Raw genomic sequence first — 17395 nt, 5'->3', positions numbered from 1 at the left:
GCTAGGACAGGCATCATTCTAATGACCTGAAACCCAAACAGAAGACAAGGTCAACTACTGACCTTCTCTTCATTTCTATGTGTTTGAGGGAAGGGGAATGACAATATTTATAATAGACACTCCTGGTGGAAGTCTTCATAAGAAACACAATGCAATCCGTTGGGTACGTTTTCCAAAATAGTTACAGCCAAGAAGGGTCTGATAAGAAAAGCAACATATGTAAACTTGTCAACTGTGGAGTGCAGTTGAAGTGCAAGTAAAACAATATGTTGAGTTTTTAAGTCACAAGGGAGTAGTTTTATACATATTTTGGATATCCACTCAATAATGAAACCAGCTACAGTTTCTAACTGATGCAGACCACCGCTCAAATTTCTATGCAGCAAGAACAGTCTTACAGAAACCAAACTTGCTACATTTCCGGAAAATTTTTATGAACAACTATACAATAATAGTAAATACACTACTGGCCCATCTGTGTGGAATAAAACACATGTAATGGCACAACAGTAGCAAGAAACAACTGGCAGTTAAATTATTATTCTCAGTAGTCCCATTAAAATGACAATAATCCTTTGCACTTGCTTCAAAGAGGAGCCCTACGGATACAGCTTCAGGTGGAATAGATGTGATGGGAATAATTCATTGTTAATAATTTAATGTTGCCATCTTGTCAAAGCCTCACCAAAGTCAGCTAATGTAATGTGCTGTTTAAAAACAGGGCTGTGTTTGTAACTGTCAGCTTCATTTCAGTTTTCCTTGTCACACTAGGTCTGATACAAACAGACCTTTCAATTTTCTGTACCATTATTCATAATCAAGTCTCCTTTAAACTGTGCTGAGAGACAGACCAGATATTTAAGATACCAAACTGTCTTCATTTTAAAGATTTTGTGTGCACCATCTTGAACTTTCAGTCATATAAATCCAACCTTGTTTTTCTAAACATGCTCTATTTTGTGGTCATATACACTGCTATGCAAAAGTCTTAGACATGTTGCATTTTTCTACTCTGATGCATTATAAGCATAAAAAATTTACTTAAAGCCTCCACTAGTGTTTTTTACTATTATAACAATCTTGACTTGCATAAAGAAGGAAAAACAGTGAGTGAAATAGCTCGCATCACTCGATTTTCAAGGTGAGGTATCAAAAGCATAATCAACAAGTACATAGAAACAGCATCTGTAATTGACAAACCCAGGACTGGAAGACCCAAAAAGCTGTCTAACAAGAAGGATCAACACTTGAGGATAATATCCTTAAGGAATAGAAAGAAGACAAGTGCTGAATTGACAACAGAACTGGCAGAAGACATGGTGTCGTTATCCATCAGATCAACAGAGTCAAAGGTCACTCTTGAAATCAGGACTTGTTGCAGTAAGAATATCTCTGTTAAGAAACGGGAACAAGGCTAAAAGGCTAAAATATGCACAAGAACACAGAAATTAGACTACGGAACAATGGCCAAAGATGCTTTTGACTGTTGATTATTATATATCTCAATTTTTAAAATTTAAATCAACCTTTCAGCTAGTGAAATAGCTTGTACACATTCTTAAAATATATTCATGCCCACCGGTCATTTCATAAACACTGAATATTGAATGGATGCAGCATATTAAATTTTGCCTAATAACCTGAAACACAACTCACAATCCATGCCAGTCAGTTACATTCCTCTTATGCTCCGTTTAACATCCATATACATTCTCTAGTGTGTATAATGAATGTAGCACACAGCCTTATAAATATGTTATGCTCGCTGAGATCCTGAAGCAGTTTAGCCTTGGCAAACCACTGAGACATTCCAACTTTATGCAATTCTGTGCTCTTGTATTCTCAAAGGAACGCAAGCAGAGAGAAGACAAGGTCTTTTGCAAGGTGGGTTGTGGTGCTGAATATGAAGCACCTCACTAACATTTTTATCCGAGTGACGCATGTCACTTCTGCAGTGTCTACTTATAGCTTTCCAATTCCCCTGCCATGAAGCTTTCATTTCCACAAGCTCTGTCAGCAGTCAGTACATAAGATTTAAAAGGTTCAATTTCATATAGCTCTCCTTTGGATTTATCTCTTTTGAACTAATTTCAATGAAATACATAGCCGATGATCAGACAGTGAAAAAGAAAGTTCTTCGAGTAAGGATTGTCTCAGCTGAAAAACACAGAAATCCTCCTTTAGATTTCAGCTTATGCACCTTTCAAGCATCTGCTGCTGTTGCTGCTTGTCTCTCTCCCACTCCCTCTGGCATGGCTGATGTGAGAATGGATCATTAGGAGCTCATCTGTGCCAGATGGATGTGCCTCGGAACATGATGGAGAGTAACAGCAACCAGGTCACTTCCTGACCCCAGATGGGAATGGCTTTGGACTGCCCAGTGCATGGTTGTGGTATCAGAGGGTTAATGGCATGTGGAGTATTTATAAAGCATCAGTGTACCGGTAGATGTATTTAGCACCCTGTGTGTTATCTTAACAAATAGATCCACTGATTAGAAACTGTTATTTCCTCCAACGTCAAACAACCACTCTATAAAAAAATATATAACACAAAACAACTCAGCACAAAATAAATAGCTTGAGCTACAAGGCAATGAATTTACTATGTAACATTGCATCTGGCTAGACAACCTTTCTGGTTTACATAGTCATTTGTGTTTTTCATGCCTTGAAAAAGACTTCCAGTCGAAACACTTGTCATTGAATTTAAGTATATATAGAAATTAAATTCTAAATTTATCACTAGTTAGTGTCTGCATAAGAGCATTGCATCCAACTTCCAGATTCCCTTGCATCAAAAATGTTGACAAGCAACAAATACACACTTAAATAATAACCTGCCTGAGTTTTAAAAGATGACTGATGATGCTGTACCACTAATGAACCACACCTTTTACCTCAGAAAAATAACATTGTGGCTTGCTCTAACAAGATGAGAAGCTGCTAATCACAAGGTAACCGCGCATCCCCTGCCGTTTATAAGACTTGAGGTTCTCTGTTATGTATGTTAATCAGCTATTAAAATGTTAATAGGAACATGGAGATTTCAGCCAGTCAGTATCTCCAGCTACTTGTATAACCTATAAATAATTCATTACATTCTGGTAGGAGCCATTATAGTAGCTATACATTTGCATACTCATTCAGCCATGTTAACAACTACTGAACAATAACACGGTGAGTAAGGTTTGTCTCTAATACTGTGTTGTCAACAATTTTGTAGTTCGTCTACAACACTTATATCAATACTTCGAACTCAATTAATTTACGAATTGGTTAATTTGACACTCGGTATATAAGTTTAATTTATAAAGGTTTTAAAGTTCATGTTATACATATATATATATATATATATATATATATATATATATATATATATATATATATATATATATATATATATATATAAACATCCAGAAAGTATAACAGGTTTAATTCACAACATTTACAATGTATTGTTTTCGAGAAATTCCAAACATGCTGTGCACTTAAACTGTAACAAATACCAAAACAGAAAAAAAAAGAATTGTTCAACAAACCAATGGATAATTATCTCTTACCACTTAATGGTTTTTTTGTTCTTTTTTTTAACCAGAAGAATGTATTTGTTTCACTAAGGAATGCAAAAACAGAATGATACAGACCTTCTTAATCAGAACTTACATTTGAAATCTGCAATTGTTCAGGATTTATTCAATGTGTTTAATTTGTTGTTTAAAGGCAGTGCTGACTTTGACTGTGCCAAACTACATGGCGGAAAAAAGAAACAAAGCTCCTGCATCTGCACACTTTTTCAATGTACAATGTGAAAACAAACAGATTACTGAATTTGTCCTCAAACAACAGACTCTCTGCAAAAAAAAGGCTTGAAGTGTATTAATAGCAACATAGCAGCTGAGTTGTGCCTGGCCTTATGGTTAGAGCTGTCTGGGAACAAAAGAAAATATGGTCCCTTTAACGAGTTCCATTTTCCTATATCTGACTGAAGAGCATTGACGTGACAGTGCTATTTCTCTTCTGTATAACAATTGGAGAAAATGACTATATTATACCTTAATATACTCAAATAAAATACAATAACTAAAAACAATACTCATGAACTAGGTGTTGGGACTTTTAAATCTATAAAATGAAGGAATTAAAACTGACTCAATTATTCAACTGTATTTTTAAAAAAAAAAAAACAAAAAAAAAAAAAAACACTTGAATACACTTACTGATGCTAATACTAAGTACAGTACTGTGTGTGTGTGTTTTTTTTTTAATATATAAAACTGTGACACATCTGTTTTGTAATAATTTGGGGGTTCTGGTTTTGTGAGTCCTAAATTCTGTTTATAGTCTGCTTTTTTGTTTCCCCCTTTGATAAAGCTGGTAAAGACTTTGACATCTACAGCAGTTAATTGCTTTTCTGGTCCCATTCTGGCAAAGAAATTCCTTTAATGGTCAGTCACATGAGTAAAGAAGAGTGAATAAATGTATGGGACAAAGACTGCTCTTTCACAACAACAGATCTTCTGTTCTTATCTTTCCATGCTGGTTCTGGTAGCACATTTCGTTCCTGTTTATTTCTATTCATTAAGTATTGGCTCAGATTACAGCATAAGCGGCCCAGTTCTTCAAAATAATGGTGAAAAATAGCTAAAAAGAGGAACCTACATCATAAAAGGAAAAGCTAGACCAGATTTGTTTTTGAAACAGCCCTAGACACTAGTCAGATTCCCCAAATTCTCTTGGGGAGCAGTTGAGGGAGGTCTGGATGCAGAAAGCTGTATCTCAACCCTGGGGACGCAGCGGTAACTAAAGCTACATGTCTGTGGCAAAGTGGTTTGTAGTGCACAGGTGTAGAGGTAATGCAGACAGACAGAGTTCATGGTGCAAACAGGTTTTTTTTTTTATTTCTGTTATTGAACGGTTTTGCACCATTCAATAATATCACTGACAAATACACAGCAATGTATAGTTTGCACATCGAATTAATACTGGGTTTCAGTCCTGAAACAATAATACACAAAGGCAATGTGTTGCTCTCGTGCTGGTGGTCGCGTCGCTCCTGTGCTGGTGGTGAATACATAGTGATTAGTGACTTGGTACAGTAGTTGTAATCCCAGTTTTAATGCTGGCTTGACAGCAACAGCTCCCAGGTGTTTAGCGGTCTAACAATTACAAATAAACAGTTATAAACACAAACAAAATACAGCACTCACTCTTATCTTATCTCTGTACTCCTTTTATAGGTCCATCCATAACCATAACAAAGGAACAGATCGTCAGCCACTGATATACCTTCAGTCATGCCCCTTTGGTAGCCAGTGCAATTACGTCTCCTCCAATCCATGACTGACACATCGCCTACCACAGTAAGGCGCTGACTTCTAGTATTGTGGCTTCACCCCCTTTTGGGATAGTCGACTTCCAACTGACTCTGGAATGAACTGTCAAACCATCTAGTTCGGGGCACACTGTTCCTGTTATACAACGCTCTCACAGGTCTGGAGGGAGATTGCTGACTCAGATTCATTCGCTCTCTGTCACAATGTCTTATTCCATTCATTCAAAACTCACACAGAATTATTTACAATGTTTGCTTCCTGCATCTTACTGAGCATAACTACAGGCTTATTGGCTAAGTACAGTAAAAGTCTAACTGATTCTCATAAGGTAAGACTGGGAAACAGTACAAGAAATGTGTTACAGTTCATCAGACTCCAAGAAAGGAAACACTCATATTTTATTAACAGATTAGTTCTAAAATGATAATAGTCATGGAGTTGGGGAACCATTTCCTCCTGTCTACCTGACTGCAGATCACAGTGAAGCGAATAAAGCACTAGTTGTTCAATAGTATTTCTTTCCCAGTTGGAAAATCACGATAATGATCACTAATCATTCATGAAGAAAACATACTCTGAAATATGAGTCGTGCTCTTCCTCCCTAGCAAATAGCAAGCTCCAGTAACTAATTTTCTCTCAGAATAATGATGTGGTCATGTGGAAGTTCAACAAGAATTCAGCAAACAGCAGAAACAAATCCTGCTGATCAAAACCAGCTGCATTATGTAAATCCAGCTAAACAGACATGTGTAATGTCTAGTTACGTCTAATTATTGAAGTTGTTAAGAAATCAACATCACAGTACTATACAAGACATCTTACAAGTTGCCCACTTCACGTATTTTATAGATTCCATTCTCAGCTGACTGGGAGGATGAGGAGCTGGCTACTAACGCCAGGGCTTGGATTCTAAACATTATGTGCAACAGGGGAACTAACCACATAGAAAAACACAGATTAAACCAGTATGAGTAGGTTTAAAAAAACTACTGTTAGGATATTGTTTTTGTTTTTATCATATTTTAAAGATGAATATGCCCTATTTTTCTCTTAGAATACCTTTGCTTCCACATATAATGTGCAGTAAGCTGCCTGTATAAAGGTAAGACACTTGCTAAGAAGTTTATTCCCACTGTATGTGCCCGACTCTCAGAGCTATTTCCTCTAAATTATCAGAAGCACATTTGTATCTGTAAGGAAAAATGTCTGACAATAACAGGGTCAAATGAAAATGCCTGATTTGTTTATTTCTGGTTTGTTAACTATAAGTTCTTTTTTTTTTTTTTTTTTTTTTTTTTTTTTTTTTTTTTTTACTTTCTCAGAATAATGTGCTCATGACTAATTGGAGTAAAGAGCTATGATAATGTTCTGTAGTCCTATGTGCTCTTCTACGCAAATACCCATTTGTGTTTAAACTGGCAAATGAGGACAACGATGCTCTGCCTATCAAATAAGTTGAGTTCAGCTACATTGAGCAGAGCTGGCACACAACCATGTCTGAAAGCTGTTTCCCCGCAGTACGTACAGTTTGGGGTCCGAACATAGAGTGCATATTCTCCAATAACGGTGCAAATTACACATTTAAATCCCTGCTGCCTTTATGAGCTTTAACACTCTGGACAACTAAAAGCAGCCCAAGTGTTTGTCTTTGTAAGGCTGTGCAGAAGTGGAACATATTGTATAGATTTACGGTAGACTTTGGATCTCTTGGCTAGCGAGTAAAATCTGTTCTCTATTAGGAATCTCCTAGTTAATGTTTGTTTTTTGCATTGCAGCTGTTGTTTTCTACACCAGGTCTGAAATACGAAGAAAGAGCACACACATGGATACTGTTTACAAGCTCAGAGGGAAATCCATTGTTGACAAATTACCCAAAGGGACATGTTCATTGATCTGAGAACTCCAGTTAAAGTCACTTAAAGTGAATATGTGAATGTCTTGCAGACATACTGCCTGACGTATAGGACAGCCTTGTATACTGAACACAGGCTATTTCAACACAATGTAATTTATCCTACAGTACTACAGTATAAAATCTGTATGTGATGGGGCTTCTGAATACTATTCAGTTTATTCATTAAATTATTGAAAGTCTTATGTGTACAAAAGAAGCCCAGTTTGATCTTTAGAAGAGATGAACAATATTGTTTATTGAAGGAGGTAATCCATTATATGCAGTTACAAAAAAGACTCACAAGCTGTTGACATGCAAATGTGCCAAAATCTCATGCAATTATTTGAGTTGCACCATTTCATTGCATTAATTTTGACAATGTCTGCCTGTTTGTTTTTCTATTAGCACATTGAAATACACACATTGAATAACCTAAAGAGTTTCTATTGCAGGTGGTGTCTGGTGATGCTATAATTATCTGTGCACTGTCGGAAATGAGCAGGACTGCATTAAAAAAACAAACCAAAAAAAAGTTTAAATAAATGGATAATTGGATCTGGTGGAACCCCGACTCATCCAAAACCCAGTGGGTTGGCAGACTGGAGGACCTCCTAGGTGGTCTCAAAGAACAAGATTGGTGCCTTATGTACAGGGAGTTTGGACATAAGGTGGTTTGCTTCCCACTCCAAGAGGAAGAAGAGGAGCTGCCTGCCTGAAGGCTGGAGAAGACCAAACTGCCTGCCCGAAAACAAAAGAAGGGAAGGCGAGGAAAGGAACCGGTGCCATCTTCAGGGCCAGAGAGGGAGGTGCTGTCTGCCCGAGTGCCAGGGGGAGGGGCTGCCAGCCAGAGTACTAGAGGGAAGAGCCACTGCCGTCTCCAGAGCCAAAGGGGGAGGAGTTGCTGTCACCCTGAAAGCCAAAAGGGGAGGGGCCTCTGATGTCTCCAGTGCCAAAGGGGGAGGGTCTGTTGCCGTCTCCAGTGCAGAAGGGGGAGGAGTCTGGCGCAGTGTCGCCACTGCTGGAGTGAACCCCTCGATAGAAAAGCCCAGTGGGGAAAAGTCAATCGGGCTTAAGGGTAGAAAGGGTGTTAAAACGGTCACCTCCGCACAGGAGCCCAGAGATCACCAAGGAGGCTAAACGAGGACCCCCTTACAGACGCTCGACCTCACAACCCGCCCGCCAACCCACCACGAAAGCCCTTAATGTATATAGTCTGTGTGTGCAGGAATGTAAGGTTGTTAGGGATACGGTTAAATCTATCCCTGCCAGCAATCACAGGTGTAGCCATTCCCCAATTTGGTAATTGTTGCTAACTGGGTAGTAACCACATGTATAAGGAACCAGAAATCATTTGTTTGTTGAAAGAGTTTGTGCTGTGAGTTTTGTATGGTTTTGCAACTTGATAGTGAAGGCTAATGCTCAGCCTCAAGCATGTATTCTGTTTTTGTTTCAACCTTTTATTTTGGCCCTCGTATCGTGTTTTGTTTGGTCCTGTTTTTGTTTTTGTTTCTGTTAAATAAATTTGCGCACCAAACTGCAGCTTTCTGTCTCTGGGTATAATTACTGTAGGTAACCAGCCTGGGCCATGACGCTACCCTATCACAGCACATATTTGGTACATGAGGGGAAAAGGTAATGCTGAGGCTGTACTGCTTTGACTTACTTGAACTGGTGATGCTCCCTGGAGCTGCGGATTTTGGAAGAGAACCTCTCTGCCAGCTTATCCAGGCTCCTGGAATATTCCATTTGAATCTCTGCTTTCCTGCGGAAGAACTCCTGTAAGTCCTGCAGGAGCTGGATTCGAGACTCCGACTGCTGCTCCAGGCATTTGAACTGCTCCACTAACTGTGCACGGATCTCTGCAAGTTAGGGGGACAAAAATGAGGAAATTAGGTGCTTTGCGGTTTCACTTTCCAATTGTGTTTTTATATAGTATATATCTGTCATTCATATTAAAGAGGATCCATTAAAATTGTTCATTATATTCAGTATGTGAAGATGACATCAGCAGTGTTGTCTGTCAAGAACTAAGACATTAGAGTATGTCCATACCTGTGGACTGATTTATGTCTGTCTCTTGGCTGTGACTATTTCAAGAACACATAATAGCTGTATGCATTTGCAAAAGGAAATTAATTCTGCAGTTTATTTTCATATTTACCACAAAATATTTGTGCAATTAGATGAGAAAACATGGTTGTCATATACACTCCCCAGCTGAAAGTCACGTGCAGGGATGAGGAGAGTACAGCATTATATTTCTAAATATCCCCCTCCATATACAGCTGACACTTGATTATTCAAACCTCGATTATCTGGAACTCTCCTTTGTGTCTCCTAATATAGTCTCAATTACTAAAGCAACTGATTATTGCATCAAAATATGTGTTGCCAGAGTTTGGAAAATGGAGTGATTTCTGTATACGAGAATAATATTCTTGACATTTACAGGAAGTCTGTCTTTCTTGGCTTAAAAAAATTATTACATCATTATAACCATAACTTGTGGCAGACAATTCTCAAACAACATAATTATTCCGCACAGGATATTTATTATTACTTTTTCTACAGAAAGACAAGCTTAAAATATTTAATATCACCCTGATAAAAGAAAAAGAAATATTAGTGTTGTACCGATATATTTTAAATGTGCAAATTGGATTATCATATTAACAAATCACATTATAAAACCTTTATCAAGAACAGGCTATCTACTGTAGTGCCCTGGGAGAGATTCATAGTCTGTGACAGCGATGTACAAAGCCAGAAGAAACTCCTGAGCATAAAATCTGTCAAACTTCTTTATCCATTAGGTAGCTGAGGTCTATAATTTTACAATATATGGTAACTGAACACCTAGCGTACTTCCTGATATCTAAGATAAAACCGGATTACAATTCTCCCAAGTTAATGGAAGATAACTTCATCAAACGCAGTACCACTACTGCACTACGACTGAATTGCCATTGGTATGCTTGTCACTGCAATTCTAATACATTTCCATAATGTTATTTAGGGTGTGTTTATGATATTACCAAAGTAGCTGAAGCATTTTAAAAACACAAATGGTAGCAAACCTTATGTTAACACATACTTTTTTATACTATGGCAACAGCGTAGCATGAAAACCAAATCAAATTATTTTTTTTAGAAAACTGTTTAAGATTAAGTTTAAATAAGTTATTTTTAGGAAACTATGCAGTCCAAAAAAGCCCACCCTAAACACTTAAACTACAATGAAAACCCATTAATAACACACATACCTGTGCCAAAAGGGGGCCTGTAGCACATTTCCTTCATTCCTACAAGTTTGCTTTTGTAAGCTACTTGCACTTTGTCTCGTTTCACTGGATTGCGCATTAGGAGCAACAGCGACTGGCTGTTATTATGGATTCTTATAACACTCTGATCCAAGCACGGAGTCCCTGTGTATGCAAATAGCCAAGATTCTGAAACACCAGACATATAATCATAAGCTCAAATGTCAATAAAAAGCTACAATCATTTGCTGCCTGCAGCTAGTCTGTGTACATACGGGATCACTTAAAGACACAGTATCCCCTTCTTCCTTTCAGTTACTAAATAGTATAATCAATAACAATGCTCATAAATTATGAATATTCTAATCTATGCTGCCTCTGGAATTAATTAGTAGATGGTGGTGGTTCATACCGTTGCTATATCATTAGCATGCCCGAAAATGGTACTATAGTAATGTCTCATACTCATAAATACAGAATATTACAGTTCCAGTATTGTAGCACTGAATAGCCTTTTAACATTGGTGAGGGTTGGAACAAGTTTTGGACCATTCTCCAAAATAAAACAATCTATCCAATAGGAAACAATCTATCCAAGCCTCAGGAAATAAAACAAGTATTTAAGGAGGATGTTATTATAAGTTTATGGTGCCAGAAAGAAAATCTTCACTATAAATTAAACTGAACTGTTTCGGAACTTGATGATTGCACACACCCACTGCAAAAAAACAAACAAAAAACAAACAAAAAAATGTAAATCCTATGTTGTTGGGTTTTGTTTTCATGGGCAAGAGGAAGGAATAAACTGAGCTCAAAATAACGACCCCTGAAGAGAAAACCGTCCATTTTAGTTTAAAAACAACACAACCACTTTCTTTGAAACTAAATACAATTTTTCATAATGTGCCGCCCAGTCTGATGCCCCGGCACCAAGTAGTAATCTCTGGTTAACCATTGTGTCCAAACCCTTCCTTTACAGCAGGCCATCATTCCAGTCACAGTATCTGTGGGATAGAGCTATAGATAACTCATCTAACAAGACCCAAGCATCCATACTGCCTGACTAAAAACAGACTCTAAAACCCATCACTGAAACCACTCTTTGGGTTTCGCAATGCTGATTTTAAAGTAGTCTTTTTTAGAATAATCCAACGTGCTAAAATTATACAACTGGGAGAATTCTCCAGTAACAGACCTTGACAGTGACTGTTAATCAGAGAGTAGTCAGTTCTACACTTATGCAAAATGTGCAGTTACCTGAAGCACCAAAGAACACTTTAAATGATACCAATCAAAGATATTACAAAGAACAGGTTAACTCATATCATATAAAATGAGTTAAATTGAAACAAATATAACCCAATGCTCAAAAAAAGTTGGTCAAATGATATTGCATTTAAAAACTGCTTATTAAGTGGCCTTTGGGCAGCCATAATAACATCAATTGCAATGCCAAAATACTGTAAATCCTGTAAATTAATACAATGTGATTCTTTAGTCAAACTTACTCACTTAATCTCTAGCATCAGCCTTTCTCCTCTCCACTTACCACACTTGCCATTTCTAAGGTGAGGCATCTTCAAGCAGATTACACTAACAAATGTTTTTTTCTTAGGTTTTGTTGTTGCTGCAAAGTGCCTTCTGCTGCTGCAGCCAACTTCAGCTATTAAAGCTGCTGCAGCTCCAAAGAGCTCGGCTCAGTCTAAGCTTCTGCCAGCTTGGCTGGGTTATGAAACAAGACACTCTTTCTGTTCACAAAGCTGGGAAGGAGACAGTCACAGCACTGCACTATGGAGTAGATTGTCTCAGACCTTCTGCAAGTGCAGTGTACTGTACTTTACTGCATGAGTCTAAAGTCACTCTCATTCCATATTTACTACAAATCCTCCCACTATTTTTGTAGCAGTGGATTACAGTACATTGTGATGCACATGTGCACATACAGATGTGGATTGCTGGTTTATACCTATTTTACAAATGGATATATCTTTTCACAAAGCATTTAACTATTACACTTTTCTGAATTACCTATATTCAAAACAATCGGAAATTGTGTGAATTATACCTGTGGGATTTCTCACTGCTGTGAAAAAAAAAAAACTCCACTCAGCAGACAAGGCTGTACTTAAAACACTATGATTCCGGCTGGTAACCCTCTATAAATTAAGCAAAATATAAACAAATACAGGCTGCACACTGTCCTCCTGAAAATATCTTGCACTTTTCGAAATTAAAATAATGCTCCGAGTATTGAACGTACTGTTGCATAGATACACTATCGACTGCAGTGTTGATAATTGGCAGTCAAGGCGTGTGGCAGGCCCTGAAGCTCTCCGGAAGCTCTGCTTAGTCTCCAGTGGATTCAGCACGCTACACACGTCACACTCTCAGCTGCAGTAAGACAACTTGTTTCATATTAAATACTTTTACTAACTAGCCCTAGACCAAAACCATAACAAAGACTGGTCATGACTTTTTGTAATTACGATATCATTTACAACAACAGGATCTGTTTTTTTCCCCGCTATTTTTTAACTAACCTGTTTAACATTATGTGAATGGTCTGTTGTGCAGAAAAAGTATCCTTCAGCAGTGAGAAGAAGCATCAGTAAGCCAGCCTCTGACCCTAAGCCGCGCTGCAGCTGTTGCATGTTACTTGAATATAATTTACTGCGCATGAACTGCGCACTTGAGGAACAAAAGAAGACAGCATTTGGAAAAGCCCTAGTTTGCAGGCACTAATACAGGATTGTAAATGCAGTTCACAAAAGTAAAAACTATGGGTAATAAAATGGGTGTTTTCTTTTTTAAAATCTTTTCTTTGTGACTTGCAGAGTTTTCTTATGAATCAGCCTAGACAGATTTTATTGTCTGCACATATTTGGTATAGCATTACTGATGTTTAAGCAATTGAGATGGTAGCTATGTTTTGATTTAATTTACGATCAATATTTACTGTAAGTCACCTGGTCCAGTTAGTGGTTTTTTTTTTTTTTTTTTTTTGGCTGTATAGTGGTTTTTAAGTGCTTTCTGCTCTTTGTTGCCATACAAGGCAAAGCTTTATTTTACAATGACGATGCTCTAGGCTTGCCTTTATTTTAGAAAGTGCATTATTGAAAATGGCACTGTATATTCTGAAAATGCTCCAGGAAAATGAATTCCACTGATTTTAGTTCTGCTATAATAAAATTTAGGGAGAGCAGGGAGACTTGATGATGAATTGAAGTACCACAGTACAGACAGGATTGCACTACAGAGACTAACATGCACAGTTATAATTTTCATAACCTTGGTTCTTAAATTCGAATTATCTCAGTGGAGGTATTTAGATTCCAGTGTCTTTAAAATGATACCAGCCATCCACCAGATGGTTAATAAAAGATGCATCAAAACTCCTAACCTCCTCATCATTAAAAAAATAAAAATCAATACAAAATAGAGCTCCATCTCCAAATAATGGCAAATGGGAGGCAATCAATTCAAGCAGTTATGACACAAATAATGGTGCATGCACTACAGATTTAGTATTGCTTCAACTTGCATTCTCATTAAAATGCTATTTGAAGCATGGACAGGCATTAGTGAAGCACAGAATGTAAAATAATTATACATTAAATCATCAAGAACAACAAAAAGAGTTAGCAAATATTTTGATATGTCCCTGTGTGGCATCAATACATGTAAATAGCAAACCTTATGCAAAGAGATGGCAGATCAACCAAAATGATGCATCGTTTTATTACTATTTGTGCAAAATGATTGACAGTAGCTTCTATGTGGATTAAACACAGGGCCTTATATATGTGTCTTAAACTATATCACCCGCATGGAAAGGTATTCATATTTTACACAATGACTTAATGTAGTTGAGAAGCCAAAAAGCGAACCTCAGGTTTTTGTACTTCCTCTTAAACCAAAGACAAACCATCTGTCAAGTCGCCTTAATGATGGCAGCCAGTCCGATCCCTCTACTTAGCAGCTATTTCCACAGTGACAGTGAAGAACCTCAGTGTTTTAGCAACCATCACATTCTCTGAACCTGTCATCTGACAAATGTAGAGCTGGGAAAAGCACCTCTACCAACAGGCCATTTGCAAAAAGTCATTGTGCCGTTAGCAAAAACATTCCAATCTATAAGTTGGACTAAACCAAAGTGAATGAGGAGAGCCACAAAACGCCATCACTTACTCCTGCCCACTGAAAAACTATGGCCATGCAGTCTGTTTAATCAAAAGAAGCAGTACCTGAATGAATATTTACATAATATGAAGGTGCTTTTGAATCACATCTGTACCAACATCAGTCTAAGGGTTTTGAAAATCAGCAGTTTAGGAGACTACTTAATAAGCCAGAGGCAATTGAAGTTTAAAAGAATTAATGAACTTCTGCATTATATGACAAGCACCATGCTTAAGACCTTTGCCCTAAATGGAATTTAAACAGTCTAAACTGCCTGCAACACAAAGCCTTCATCCAGATGCTATTTCTGAAACAATAGACCACATAAGAATAGCAATATAATAAGGTTCAATGACTGTCTGATAGTACAAAATCAGCTCACAATTTTCCCAAGGTTGAACTCCAAATTTATACTTCAAATGTATGAGACAGATGGGTCATTGTGGTTGTCTTTCAATATTCTGCACTTAGTAAAGGACATTTGTGGACATTTTATTACAAACGTAATAAACTAAACTAGTGGCAATGCTTATCACCAATATACCAATCTAACATTTCCCTATAAAATGCCAATGAACACAGTTCCTTTAGGCCTAAGCCACAAGTCTTATAACCTTTACAAGGGTTATGTGGAGAGAAATGAAAGGTCCCTGGCTCTCCTACAGCAGAACAGAGTAAACAAAATCACAATGTGGTCTCTGGCTCTTTTACAACTAGGTCATTGCTCAGTTACATGATCCCATTACTCTTACTAACATTCAAACAAACAACAATGTTGAGTAAAAATAACACAATCACTCTCCCAACATAGCCTTTTCTCAGAACAACATCTAGGCATGACCTCCAATTGGAATCATTAGAAAAGGGTTAGAATCACTATTAAAATGAACATTATCAGAACAGTACATTATATTAAAATTGCCATATCTAAACTTTTGATATGAGGAACTATCATAAAAAAGAAACAACTTGACACCCGGAAGCCATTTCTCACTTGTGAAGTACAGTCAGCACCGCATAATCAGGATACTGATAACCAGGATTTCTGCTTAAATGGGATAGAACTCTGAGAGATGGTTCTTTCCAATGCTATTTACGTCGTTTATGGGACCACTTTGTTTAATTGGGATACAGCATTTTAAAGTGATGAACTGAGATGGCTTTTCAGAGCAATACAGGTCATGTAGCACAGTGCAGTAAGTACGTGATTACGCTGTGACTTGCATAAATTGTGTAAACCACGTTGAACTCTTGAAGGAGCTGCTGAAGTCTCCTGTGGTTTCTCACGCTGCTGTTGCAAAGAAAGCTGGTGTGTCAACATCGCAGGTGCCTCACCATGTGATAAGATGTGATTTCATTCTTTTTCATTTTATGTAGAAATAAATTAAAATAAACAGAGATGAATTTGTTTAAGAATAATAAAAAATAATTGACTCATATTTTAAATTATGTATTTAACATTTAATCATAATGTGATGTGATTTCATACTTTTTCTTTTCATTTAGAAACACACAAGAGGCCGTCTCAAATACCCCTCTCGTTTAATTGGGACATTTTTACTTCTCCTGAAGCGTCCCGATAAAGCGCCGCTGACTATGTGGTCAGTCAAACATGAGCTAGAACACATTTCTGGCCCCCAAAAATCTTTGGGGAGACTAGAGCTAAATGAATACAACTGCTGTAAATTCATGTCCATCTTACTAAAGAAGAAAGTCAAAAAGTGACACACATCCTATGCTATAGTTTAATACTGTCCAGGCAAGAAATGGCTTATGCTGAACAGAGTATATTATTTGTATTGAATAAAACTATAAAGGACATTATAAACTACTTTAACGGTTATGGGCAATCCAACTTGTTTTTGTTGTACCATTATCCCTTTTTGTGGTGCTAGCTGTCTCTTAGAAACATCTTGTGATTCAATAACTGACCTAGCTTGTGAGCTTCCAATGGAAATCAATGAATTCCAATGGAAAATGGAAATCAAATAGCTTCTAAATAGGGTATGACATAGAAAAGAAGTATATTATTCAAAAAGAAAAAAAAATAGGGGGAAAAGACTGACTGAAGTATATTATTGCCAAATTGCCAAAATGGTTTAATAGATCAATTAAAAAAAATATTCAGCGAAAAAAGGCACTTTACAGAGCATTAAAAAAGGACCAAAAAGAAAGTACACAGAAAGAGTACACAGAACTGCAAATGCAAGTCAAAAAGGAAGTTAGAAAGGCCAAGAGAGAAATAGAAATGAACATTGCTAAAGAAGCTAAAACCAATTCCAAAATGTTTTTCCAATATTACAACAGCAAGAGAACATTCAAAGAGGAGATTAAATGTTTAAGAGATACAAATGGCAAAATCATAGAGGAAGAAAAAAAAATAGCAAATATGTTAAATGATTACTTTTCACAAGTTTTTACAAAGGAAGATACTGACAACATGCCCCACATGTCATCCAGTTCCTATCCAGTTTTAAATAACTTTAGCATAACTGAGGCAGAAGTGTTAAAGGGACTAGGAGCTCTTAAAATAAACAAATCCCCTGGGCCGGATGAGATCCTCCCAGTAGTACTCAAAGAAATGAAAGAAGTAATTTACAAACCGCTAACCAAGATCATGCAGCAGTCTCTTGACACAGGGGTGGTACCGACAGACTGGAAAATTGCAAACGTAATACCGATCCACAAAAAGGGAAACAAAACTGAACCAGGTAACTACAGACCAG

General features: G+C 37.2%; 1 protein-coding gene and 1 long non-coding RNA gene across 6 annotated transcripts in view; one reads left to right on the top strand and one right to left on the bottom strand.

Annotated features, from left to right (window-relative positions):
• The window catches only part of LOC121297759, a 38054-nt gene extending 29171 nt beyond the window's left edge, over window positions 1-8883 (top strand). The window contains exon 3 of the long non-coding RNA XR_005947204.1: window positions 7112-8883. This is a non-coding gene — a long non-coding RNA (uncharacterized LOC121297759). The remainder of the gene's footprint in view (window positions 1-7111) is intronic.
• srgap3 (SLIT-ROBO Rho GTPase activating protein 3) overlaps window positions 1-17395 on the bottom strand; it is an 81961-nt gene that overhangs the window by 42658 nt on the left and 21908 nt on the right. For 3 of the 5 annotated variants that reach the window (XM_041224240.1, XM_041224238.1, XM_041224241.1), the window contains exons 1-2: window positions 10494-10623; window positions 8894-9089 (exon numbers count right to left, since the gene is read on the bottom strand). In XM_041224240.1, coding sequence (XP_041080174.1) covers window positions 8894-9089; window positions 10494-10590 — 293 coding nt within the window. In that variant the 5' untranslated portion in view covers window positions 10591-10623. Of the gene's footprint in view, window positions 1-8893; window positions 9090-10493; window positions 10630-17395 lie in introns of those variants that run through there. The other 2 variants (XM_041224243.1, XM_041224239.1) reach the window with 2 other exon arrangements.

The sequence above is a fragment of the Polyodon spathula genome, chromosome 23 (genome assembly GCF_017654505.1).
Source record: "Polyodon spathula isolate WHYD16114869_AA chromosome 23, ASM1765450v1, whole genome shotgun sequence".
In the NCBI taxonomy this organism is placed as follows: Eukaryota; Metazoa; Chordata; class Actinopteri; order Acipenseriformes; family Polyodontidae; genus Polyodon; species Polyodon spathula.
The sequence above is the reverse complement of the archived record's forward strand: the minus strand, read 5'-3'. Positions and strand labels throughout refer to the sequence as shown.